The following is a 12,139-nucleotide window of genomic DNA, read 5'->3' as shown; positions in this document are numbered from 1 at the left end:
CAGGGGTTTCCAAGCAGATGGAATCCTGGGCATAATTCTAGGTTAATGTACATTCCCAACTCTGATAATGAACCTGAGAAACCGTAGTATCCTAGCATCAAGTAAATCACTGTCTTTAACAGTGTGCTAATAAAGCTGTTTCTTCCATGAAAACTGGATTTGCCTTCTAGGCATCTTCTTTTATAAAAGTAAAAGCAAAAAAGAAATTGAAAGGCTGTCTTTGTGGCACAAAACTAATTTTCAGAAGCAGTTATGTGCGAGAAAAGTAATTAAGTCGTTTTAATGAACACAATATTTCTGTTCTTTCTTCATGGGACTGTTTACTGTTAGAATCTTAGTTGAGAAGTGATTTTGAAAATAGTTCTATTTTATACATGGCGTAAGGCCCACACTGCAGGAGTTATCAGTTAATTTCCTACTTCAGTCCATAGGCTCCTAGAATTGAAATAAAAGGTAGAATCCTAAAACTTCGAGATCACATAATCCCGTAGTTTTTGAAGTGCTTTCTGTGGGCCACCCAGGTCCACAGAGGGACTGAAGGGCCACAGCAATGGAGAGAGTATCAGCAAAGGCACAGGAGTAGAGAATGGACTTGAGGACACGGGGAAGGGGAAGGGTAAGCTGGGACGAAGTGAGAGAGTGCCATGGACATATACACACTACCAAATGTCAAATAGGTAGCCAGTGGGAAGCAGCCGCATAGCACAGGGAGATCAGCTCAGTGCTTTGTGACCACCTAGAGGGGTGGGATAGGGAGGGTGGGAGGGAGACGCAAGAGGGAGGAGATATGGGGATATATGTATACATATAGCTGATTCACTTTGTTATGCAGCAGAAACTAACACACCATTGTAAAGCAATTATACTCCAATAAAGATGTTAAAAAAAATAAAATAAAAAAAGAAAAGGCACAGGAAGACGGGCAAGATGGGATCTTCACCTGGAAGAGCTTTGCCTTTTCTATTAAATTCCTCTTGAGATTTTGAGAGAAAGGGAGAGTTTAACGATTAAAAGAGCAGGCGTGTGTTTATCTGTGGACCAAGCTGCACATATTACAGATGAAGACATTGGTGGAGGGGCAATTTTCGGTAGCTGAGCTGGTTTAGAGACCCGTGAAGGCCTGACTCCCCACCCAGCCCTGTCCCTCCTACATCACGTTGCCTGCTTTGAAAGTCTCTTATGTCTTTGTCTCCAGCTTCCAGAGCTAAACTCAGCATGATCAACACCATGTCAAAAATCCGTGGCCAGGAGAAAGGGCCAGGCTATCCTCAGGCAGAAGCACTGCTGGCAGAGGCCATGCTCAAGTTTGGAAGAGAGCTTGGAGATGATTGCAACTTCGGTAATGTATGCTTCCTCACATTTTCATTTGTCCATGGGGATTTTAGTGCCACTAAGAAAACCCTGTAGGAAATAATCCAAACCATTTTATATTTTGATTCTCAATTTTTGGTCTTGTCCACATGGGCCCCAAATTTGTTTTCAGAGTCGTTTCATCATTTTTAGTGTCATTTGTCTTAGGAATTTTATTTATTTTCTTTTTTCCTAATGAGATCCCATCATTACAGCAGCTGGTTGACACATCCAGATGCCTGGACATTTACCGTTGCACATGTCTGGCGGTAACTGGAGTGTTGGGGCAGAGGGAACTGTCACAGTCAGCATGAGTCAACGCCCCACCCCCTGAGCTTTCTCTTTGCTCCCTGCTCTTTTATATAGGGTACCTAATTTGACTACCGCAGGTGAATTCCTTCACCCCTCTCTCCTTTGACCCTCAGCTGCGATACTAACCACCTTCTGTTTTCACTCCTTCACAATGTGAAGTCGCAGCAAATGACTGTCCTTCCTGATTGAGCCCTGCTCTCTGCTCCTGGTATTTGCTTTTGCTGAATGCGCTGGCCTTAAAGAGGTCTCCTCTAAGGGAAAGCAAGCACTTACAAAGGAGGGTAGGGAGCTTCCAAATTGCTTTTTAAAGGAAAAGCAAAATTTTATGTTCTTTATAATAAGGGGTCCCTCTACCACCCATTGGGGGCATTGAGTCTATTGTACTCAGTGAACTTTCATGAACTGTCTCAGGTGGAAAATACACTGATCTCCAGAGGGCATTATATGCTGTCTGTTGTCTTGGTTGTCTTCAGAAGACAGACAGTAATCCCAGGTTTTTGGTCTGTGATGGGTGCTGTTATTGCAAGTGCATTTCACCTTCACCTTTGTTCTTTAACGAGTACAAGTGCTTAGTTATCCGCTTGCAGGCCCAGCGCTTGGTGAGGTGGGAGAGGCCATGCGGGAACTCTCGGAGGTGAAGGACTCTTTGGACATGGAAGTGAAGCAGAACTTCATTGACCCCCTTCAGAATCTTCATGACAAAGATCTGAGGGAAATTCAGGTATCTGCAGCTAGTTATTTGGGAAGTGGGCTGTTGGAATTGTACAGATGCAGGTGCCCTTTTCCTTTAGGAAACATTTTTTAAAGCTTACCGTGCATGTTGTCATCAGTGAGCATGTGAATTGCAAAACAATCCAACATGATAAATCGAGAGAAACCAGAAATGCAGTACTTTTAGCCCCAATATTATGATGATTGTGCCACTCCTGAGTATTACATTTGACTTCTCTGCGTTCAATTTTCAAGTTTTTTCAAGTTTTTTCAAGTTTTTTTCTCCATGAGGGTAATATCCTTTCCCTGATAATATACAATTTTCTTTATTATTCTGTGGTTTTCTGGGGGCGATTTCACCTTCTAAAATGCTAACTGTACCAGTTGTTAGCTTAAATACATAATTATTCTATTACTCTGTAAACATGTGATTTCATATTTTCGTAATGTTTGTTAGGATTGAGGAAGAACCCAACTATCCTCTTTCTAAAACATGTAGAAGAGTTTAGCTATTCCAAATCATAAACTTCAACTGGCTTTACCTAGAACTAGGTGTGTAATGTTTACTCATTCATTCTTTTAACAAATATTTGTTGAACTTGTCTGAAGTTTGATTTTCTTGACTGTAAAATGAAGTGCCATAACCTGAAGTCTCCCTGATCTCCTTATTCTAGCTTAAATCTCCTTCAGCCCTACCACTGCCTCAAGGTCCCACAGTTAGTATGTGGCAGACTCACTCCAAATCTAACATGTAACCCTGACTCCAGTACTCTACCCTGCAGCTGACTGCAAGTTCAGATGTTTTAAAAGAATATTCCTTCCAAAGATACACACATTTAGTTTGGATCAGGGCATGGATTGGAGGCGGGGTGTAAGGTGGGCTGGAAGGTCAAGGATATTCTTCCTCCTTCCTTCTCATTTCTTCACCACTTCCAACTCTGTTTCCGTTTCTTCCCTTTTACTCCTTGCACACCCAGGATCAAGGGAAGTCTAGCATTTTCTCCCACCCATTAGTAGCGAAACACTGCTGCTCGTAGGGCAAAAATACTTTGTAGCTTTGGGAAACTACTTTCCTACTTGGTCAGTGGAGGTGTCAGACAAGGCTGGGCAGGCACACACCTGGAATGTGTGCATCTGGGGTGATGCAAAGAGGGATTGATGCGCAGTGTATGGTGTTAGGTCCCTTCCAAGTTAGGTCTTATGACTAAGTGTCATCATCTGTTAGATGGGAGACTTAATCCATTGATTCACCTAAAGCTACATCAGTCAACTAGGGTAAGTGTTCAGACATAGATTCCTAGGCCTCAGCCCTGGATATTCTAATTCAGGTGATCAAGAATCCATATTTTTAATAAGCATCTTAGGTGATTCTAACAGACTGGATTACCTCAAAGACAAATCCTTTCCAGCACTCATGTTCTATGATATGAAAAGGAAGACTACCATGCTATCTCACTTCATTTCAAGGAAAGCATTTTTCCTCTGCCTTCCCATGAGATACCATTTCCCCTGAAGATGGGGACTTGTGAGCCCCACATACCTGTGCTTTCCAAATGTGTAGTGTGTGTACACACATTCCTGGCTTCTGTCATGGGATGGAGAGGCATATATTCCACCTTAGCTTTGACCCAGCAGGTGTAGAAAATAAAGGGTATTGGTATTTCCCACAATTTCTTTCTTGCTATTAATTATTTTTAAAGATGTTTCCCAACATAAATGTTTTAGCATTTGGAAGCGTTTGCCCCAGTGATGCAGGTTTCTTTATTTTTCTGGTGACATGATGTTTTAGAACTTAGCCTGTCTTATTTTGGAAGCTAATAGGCATGATGGGGAAGTGAGCTGTAAATAGGCCTTTTCTGTACGTCCTTTCAAAGCATATTCCTACCCTTGACTTTTTCAGCATCATTTAAAGAAGTTGGAGGGTCGACGCCTGGACTTTGATTACAAGAAGAAACGACAAGGCAAGATTCCAGATGAAGAGCTACGTCAGGCTCTGGAGAAATTTGATGAGTCTAAAGAAATTGCTGAGTCAAGCATGTTCAATCTCTTAGAGATGGATGTGAGTGACTCTCCTGTGGTTTTTAATTTAGCTTTGGCTTTGAGGCACAAGATTAATGAGTTAAAGGGTTATGTAATTAAAAATGTTAATGACTGTACTATGTGGGGAGAACTTCAGTAGATGGTTATTCTTTTAAATTATTTAAAATTATAAAGTAGACTGAGAAATGGTGAAGCTTTTCCTATATTCCTATAGTTTGATTTAACTAGATTTTTGTCTGCTAATGATCTTAAAGTATTATAAATAGTGGGGAGATAAAGAATGTTTCTGATGATCTATAGAAGTCCAATAGCTTAAGCAAATACTCTGTTGAAATGTGAAATGTAAGGCAGATTGACTTCAGATTAAATAAGAATATCAGTCAAGTAAAATGTATTCAGAAGTGAGTGTCCAACATAGGTTAAGATGGTCTGTATTTTGAGGTAAAGTTGACATTTTCTTTCCAAAGATCATTTCAATTGAGATTGACGATTGTAGCATAGATACTACATTTGGGACATAGATGAGATAGTTTAAAAGTTGCCTTCACATTTCCAGAGTGCTGAATTACTATTCATGGCTTTAGAGCTTGCATTCCGACCGCTCATGTCATAAAACCTGTTAACCAGCTTTCCTGTCCTTGCTCATCCCCACCTCCGGCCCCATCAGTTGCTGACCAACTTCTGCCAAGATATTTACAGAGCCTTTGTGTACTTATCACCCCCCCTGACTGGTGACAGGGGAGGCAAGTTGAACATATCCAGACTTTCACACCATCCAGAGACAGTGTCAGAGTGTGTGTTGATGTAAAACAACGTGTCCACCTAACTACTGAAGAGGAACACCGTGGGGATGAGGGTGACCCGAATCACAGTGTTCCTTCCCTTCACCCAGGACCCTACCCCACCCCAAAACTCATGGGGCAGCATGGCCTTTGTTAACTCAGAGGCCATTGTTCAGCTGGATCACAACACAAGACGCAACGTGAAGAGTAACCAAAGATGCTTAGAATATTAGAGCTGGAATGAACCCAACATGTCACTTGACTCAACCCTTTTACATTGCAGATGAGGGTCAGAGAGAACAAAAGATTTTCCATCATACCACACTGTCTCCCATAGTGCTTCATGTGAGAGATCAATACCCACATTTTTATTAACAGCACTAATATTGACTTGGCAGGAAAGTATAGAGAGCAAAGAATGTTCTAGTCAGTGCATCTTTTGTCCTATAGGAAATCAACAAAATAAGCCAAATCCTAATCAGAAGGTTGTAGCTAAGCATGAGACTGTTTGATGAGAGTTATGTCATCTTCAGGAGGATTCTGACTAAAGTTTCTTCTCATAGCACTAGAGTTTCCAAACGCAGGGATGCTTTCTTATCCTTAATCAGTTTGTAACCTGCGAAACTATCTATCGGTCAGCCTGGCTCACCACACAGTCACGGGCATCGCTGAGCACTGGTCCGTGTGTCCGGGGTGGCTGTGTCGTGTGGGCTGGGCACTAGCCGCTGGTTAAGGTCAGTAACCTGGTAACTGAGGCGTGATTCCCCCATTGATCTGCAGATCGAACAGGTGAGCCAGCTGTCTGCGCTCATCCAAGCCCAGCTGGAGTACCATAAGCAGGCAGTCCAGATCCTGCAGCAAGTCACAGTCAGACTGGAAGAAAGGTATTTTACAGTTCCGTGCATTTTCCATTTCCATTTCCTTGCTATAAAAGCGTGTATAAAGAAGTGGAAATATTAGAATACATTCGAAGAAAACCTTCCACCAACATTCCTGCTGATCCTACAAAGACACCTTAGGGACCATTTGTTTTGATCTTATATCGTCTTGGGCTTTGTTTTACTTTGTTCGGTTGAATCTAGTCTTGTGTTTATGAGAGCTAAATACTTAGGGAGTATTTTGGATGCCACAGATGGGACACCAGGACTCTACTAATGATAATGGATGTGATTTGCTGAGCAGCTATTCTGTGTGGGTACTGAAAGTGTATCATCATCAATCATATAAGAGCCCTGTAAACCAAGTATTGTTAGCCTCACCTAACAGACGAGCAAACTGGGGCTCAGGGTCACACAGTGGTGCAACAGGGGTTCACGTTTAAGCATAACCTGTTGGAAAGCCTGTGTCGTTCCATACCTTGTGTTTCTCTGAATGGTGACGAGGTCCATCAGAGGGAGCTGCTTTCTTATGTCTGTTCCACCTCCTCAGATGGGCCTCATAGCCAGGCTGGGGTGGTTTAATTCATGAATGAGACTCCCTAGAGCTGCAGGACACGGCCTGCACAGCTGTATGCAGTAGCCCTGTGCTATATCATATGTGTTATTTTAGTTAAACTAAATGCATGTACATCAAAGGATTGCCTCAGCAGCTTTTATTCTCAGCTCATGGCCAGGGTCGACTCTCATAGCTGATGATATGGCTATAAATGCACAAGGCAGCCTCCAATTACAGTGCTGTATTACGGGAAATGACCTCACCCGTTTCCATCTGGCCAGCCTCTTCCTCTCCTCAGTATCTTCCTTGACTAGTGCTTGGATTGTTCTTCTTTCCTCGGTGCACCCTTGTGGAATTATGTGTAACACTCTGAAGCCTCTAGAATGGTTTAAAACCATGCACTTCCATGTACTAAAGAAATATTATATGTCTTTGTGACATCTGTTGAGCATGAAGGCCACTTTTCTTTTTTTCCTCTGAAATATGTTCAAAGCCACTGTCATTCTACAATCGCCATACCCTAAACTCCCCCCACCCTTGCAAATCTGCTGTGCACTTTGCTGTGTGAACACCTGAAGCTGTGGAAAATACTTCCGGGTGTGCAGAATACATTTACTGCCTGTACCTTTCCACCTTTCTCCTGTCTCCCTTGGATTCTCTCCCCCTTCCTCTGTGCTGTTTCCAGAGCACACAGTATTTCCCCCTTTCCTCCCTCCGTACCTTCTCAAGCTCTACAAGAAATAACTTTCTTCTGGAAACAGCTGTGCATCTAGAAATAACTCCTACCTATCTTTTACCTTTTTTCCTTAAACCTTCTCCAGCTTCCCCAGGGACAGGTACACTCCTCACCACCCCGAGCTCCACCCCTGGGTTCCTGTGGCATTTTGTCCTATCTCCATAGCAGCACTTACTACAGTTGACAGTAATCAGTTGTTTATGTTCTGTCTCCCCTCCAGACCATAAGCTGCTTGAGGGTAGGAACTGTGACTTATTCATCTTTGAGTTCCTGGCACCTAGCACCCTGCATACTTGCAAAGGGAGCTCTGAGTAAATGAGGGAGAAAGTGAGAGGAAGGATGAAGACAGTGAGGGTATAACCGCAGAGGGTGTGACCACAGCACTAAAATGGAGACAGACACAGATAAGAAAACTAAGGGTCCTTTTCAGATTTCCCATACTCCACAATGGTAGGTTGGTGGGTGACCTAAGCATTTTCAGGATTGTATTGCTTTTCTTTTTCTCCTTAATTGGCTGCATACTCTACCACCCTTTTTCTTTTTAATGCAGAATAAGGCAAGCTTCATCTCAGCCTAGAAGGGAATATCAGCCTAAACCTCGAATGAGCCTGGAGTTTACAACTGGGGACAGCACTCAGCCCAATGGGGGCCTCTCCCACACGGGCACTCCCAAACCTGCAGGTAAGGAGCGGAGGCCTGCAGAACCCATTCCCCGGGCCTGGGCACACCCCACTGACACTCTTCCAGAAATTCTAGGAGCAGTCCGATCTGTCTGCATAAGGAATCCACTATAATATATTTCTTACAGGATGGTTTTGTAAGGTAGAAACTCTTAAAGGAGTTCCCTCTTGTCTCATTGATTATCTCTTCCCCTCCTTTACTCTCTCTCCTCTATAAAACTTTCTTTGTAAGTCCCTTTTTTCTCTCACTGTCCATCATCAGCACATACTTAAGTGTTCGAACAAACACATTTGATTTTGACCCTCCTTTGTGGTCTTACAGTTACCTTAATATGTGAGTTTAGTTGTAGGGATGTCATCTTTTCTTCCTGTTACTCTGCTTCCGTGGTTCCTGCCTGCATGCGGAATCATGCTCCTGGGCAGTGCGTGCCCACATACACTCACTTATCACCCACAGACAGCAAGCAGCTCCAGGAACTTGCTGAGTTGGATTTCTTGAGTCACAAACATATGGGTGAATATATTTGTAGATGAATATATTCTGAGTCTCAGCATCTGCTAGACTTCCCTCCTCTCCCCACCCTCCAGCCAGTTCATCGTGCTGTGGTAAGAGGTTGGTACAATGAAAGCTAAAACTTATTTTCTATCAGGAATATTGATGTATAGCCAGTAATGTATTCTTTTAGGTGGTACCACTGCTCTCCACCCCCTACACACAGATCAGATAAAAACCTGTGCTTGAGATACATTCAACCTTGGTAATCTTCTTGGTTGAAGAACAGGAACTATCTTATACTGGATATGGATTTTAAGGATATGCAGCTTTCTCCTGTTTTCCCTGCATCCCCAGTGCTTGATGTTCTACAGTAGGAAACGTAGATGCTCTCAGGAGACCATGAAGGAAAAAAGTGAGGTGTGTGATGACAGTTGGAGTTCTCTGCCCCTTGTGCTTAGCTCTGCTGCTCAGAGCCCGCAGTGTGCGGATAAACAACAGTGGTTTCTAGAAGTTATCTGGTTACAAGGACTAGTCATATAAGTTATAGGTAACCTGCTTCCCCCTGCTCAAAAACCAATCTCATATTTCACTTTTCTTTTGGAGACACATTAACTTGCTTTCTCTAAGTAAAAAAAAAAAAAAAATTCATTGTTCCCCTTCAAAGCCATCTAGATGGCATGGAGCTGTATGCACTTGTCTGCGTCGATATACATATGTGTGCGCCTGCTGTGTTAATATATTTGCTCATTTAACATAGATCCCTTTTAAGCTATGATCCCATCCTTCATTATTTGACTCAAGGAAGCATATATTATTTTTTCTATGCCGTAGCTCTGATGCACACCTCATATTTATATATGCAATATATAACGCAAAGGTGTAAATTATATCATTTTTATATAATCTCATTTAATAGTCAGAGTAGTACTGTGAAAAGTAAGTTCTACTGTTAGTTCCAATTTTAGACAAAGAACCTGAGAGCAAAGTGCTTTATGCAAGGTCACAGAGAGTAAGAACTTGAACCCAGTATTGTATATTGTCTTATTTTTACTACATTACAATGGTTTCCAGAGGCTGGGGTGGGGGGGGACTTTATTTTTAAAAAGTGAGAACTGCATTGTTATTCTGAAGTTGTAAAGTTTTGTCCGTGTAATAAACTCTATTATTTCACATGTGCAGAGATCTTAAAGTGCTAGCATGGAAAGAATTCTGGCCATGCTTCATTTTGAACCTAAATCTCGTTAATACTCCTTAAGTCATTGGGTCTCCCATCTCTGGGCATTGTTAGCAAGGCCAACCTTGATGAACCCTGTTGTACGTATCACAAGGAGAGATGTGGCCAATTTTTCATACTGGAAATAGAAACAGCAATTCAACAACTTCCAGAAACATGAGAAAGCTTCTGAAGACTGCTAGAGGGCAAGGTGCCATGCAGCAGACACTGGGGACCAGTAGCAAGAGGAAGCTTCAGCGGGAAGAGGAGTGAGGGAGGAACCAAGGGGGACAGCACGCTGGGCAGGTGCAGCAGGAGGTAGATACGTGCATTAAATTCCCCTTGTCTTTCTGTGTTCTTCTCTCCTGCTCTTACTCCCAGGTGCCCCACTGGATCAGCCCTGCTGCCGAGCTCTGTACGACTTTGAACCTGAAAATGAAGGGGAGTTGGGTTTTAAAGAGGGTGATATCATCACACTCACTAACCAGATTGATGAGAACTGGTATGAGGGGATGCTCCATGGCCAGTCAGGCTTCTTCCCCATCAATTACGTGGAGATTCTGGTTGCTCTGCCCCATTAGGATGTTATGCTGGCTGGCTCACCTCTTCTTGACCCAGATAGTTAAGTTTAACCACTGCTTTGGTAATGCTGCTTACAACACACCCCAAGCGCAGGCTGCAGTGGTCCAAGTCATCAAGCCCCACTCAGTATGTTTCGTTGACTTGTGTGATCCCACGAGAGTCATGGTGATGGATGGTATCTTCTTAGCCTGGTGGGCATGGCATGTGCTTTTTAAATACCATCTGAGACCAGCCAGAAGTCACAGAACTGCTGTTTACACAGTTCTCAGGAGGATGTGGCTTCTTAGAATATGACCATCAGCCACATCACAGATAAACCATCCTGCCGGAGATATTATCTACCACCCGGGGCCATCTCAAGGTCTCAGGTTCTCCATTTAAACAGAGGAGAAAGTTCTCGTTTTCACATTGACCCCTGCCAAACATGTGAGTCACAGAATTGTCAAAGAAAGCCTCCCTCACCAGCAAATTGTCTTCTGGTCTGAATGAGTGAGTCCCTTGATGCTCTCAATATAAAAGTGTTGAGTGTGGGTTCAAAGCCTTCTCTGAGAACGGTCACCTTTGTTCCACAGCTTATGCCTATTTCTGAGGTACAGCCGGTTTTCTTCCCTCCCTGCTATTAAAGCCAGAGGGGGATTCCTATTTTACTTCTAAGTAAGACAGTTAGCAGTCAGCATATTGAGGGAGGAGCTGAAGAGATTCTCCATTATGAGGAACTGGGAAGAGATCTGGTTTCCAAGCTTAAATTTCTTGCTGTACAGAAACCATGTATATATACAGGGCATTTCTGAAGGTACATGGACAGGGGAACAGATATCTTCACTTCAGTCTTATTTATGAATTACATGTTTCATGAATCCATTTGGTATAGAGACACAAGAAGAAAAACACTAGAAACCATTTTCCCACTAGTTCATAGACCAAGAAACAGTAACTATCTTCCCACTCCACTTTCACCTTGTGTTCTTTGAACATCATTTGTGCATATTCTGCCCTCAATGAGGACCAAATAAAGATGATTTTTGTGCTTAGCAGTTTAAGATGTGTGGCTGCGTATGCAAAACTCTTTCCCAACTCAGTCATGACTTTTATTTCTGTCCCTTCTATCTCCTCTTCATTTTGTGTGTACAGTGCTGTGCGTAAACTTATGAGTGGTTTTCTTCGTTTATTGGTTTTTTGGTTTTTTTTTTTTTTTGTATCAGTCATTAAAGTCCTGTTAGGCATCCAGAGTTCTATTTATCTAGCTGTACAGATTCTTTCAGAGGTTTAATGTGCTGCTTTGGATGTGCCACCTGCGGTAGTGGATCATGTGGAGTGAAAGGCAAATCTTACTGCTTAATGTATAAACTTAACCACGGGAAGCGTCGCTGTTTCCAATAAATATTGCTGAAGACAGAACCAAAGGCTCTGGCCCTTTATTTTGTGTCAGTTCTCTGGGTCCGACAGTGGGTGGACGAGTCTTCATTGCCTTCTGATGCAACCAAAGCAGACCTGGTTCCAACCTCACACCTACTTCTCTGTAAGCAGGGGAAGTTCCATTATCAAGAAGCGAGTTAGCCTGGACACTGGTAACTTATTGGTAACCCAGGGAAGGAGGAGATTTGAAAAAGAAGATAAGAAAGTGGAGAGAAGAGGTCTTCTAGAAGTTAAATGAGATAGCATCATGGTGATATAATCAGAAGAATGTAACATTCAGAGGAGCAAATAAAATGTATCATTTCAATCAGTCTTTTGTTTTCTTTCATGCTTAAAGAGAAAGGAATAGACGTGGAAATACAGACTGGCCAAAAGGTGGCCGCCTTT

The 12,139-nt window shown here is 42.7% G+C and overlaps 1 protein-coding gene across 1 annotated transcript in view; it reads left to right on the top strand.

The window, feature by feature from the left end:
- SH3GL2 (SH3 domain containing GRB2 like 2, endophilin A1) overlaps positions 1-11,739 on the top strand; it is a 198,099-nt gene extending 186,360 nt beyond the window's left edge. The window contains exons 4-9 of the mRNA XM_059924672.1: positions 1,196-1,339; positions 2,250-2,383; positions 4,274-4,432; positions 5,976-6,079; positions 7,916-8,046; positions 10,136-11,739. Coding sequence (XP_059780655.1) covers positions 1,196-1,339; positions 2,250-2,383; positions 4,274-4,432; positions 5,976-6,079; positions 7,916-8,046; positions 10,136-10,335 — 872 coding nt within the window. The 3' untranslated portion in view covers positions 10,336-11,739. The remainder of the gene's footprint in view (positions 1-1,195; positions 1,340-2,249; positions 2,384-4,273; positions 4,433-5,975; positions 6,080-7,915; positions 8,047-10,135) is intronic.
- Positions 11,740-12,139: the final 400 nt, after the last annotated feature.

The sequence above is a fragment of the Balaenoptera ricei genome, chromosome 6 (assembly GCF_028023285.1).
Source record: "Balaenoptera ricei isolate mBalRic1 chromosome 6, mBalRic1.hap2, whole genome shotgun sequence".
Lineage (NCBI taxonomy): Eukaryota > Metazoa > Chordata > Mammalia > Artiodactyla > Balaenopteridae > Balaenoptera > Balaenoptera ricei.
The sequence above is the reverse complement of the archived record's forward strand: the minus strand, read 5'-3'. Positions and strand labels throughout refer to the sequence as shown.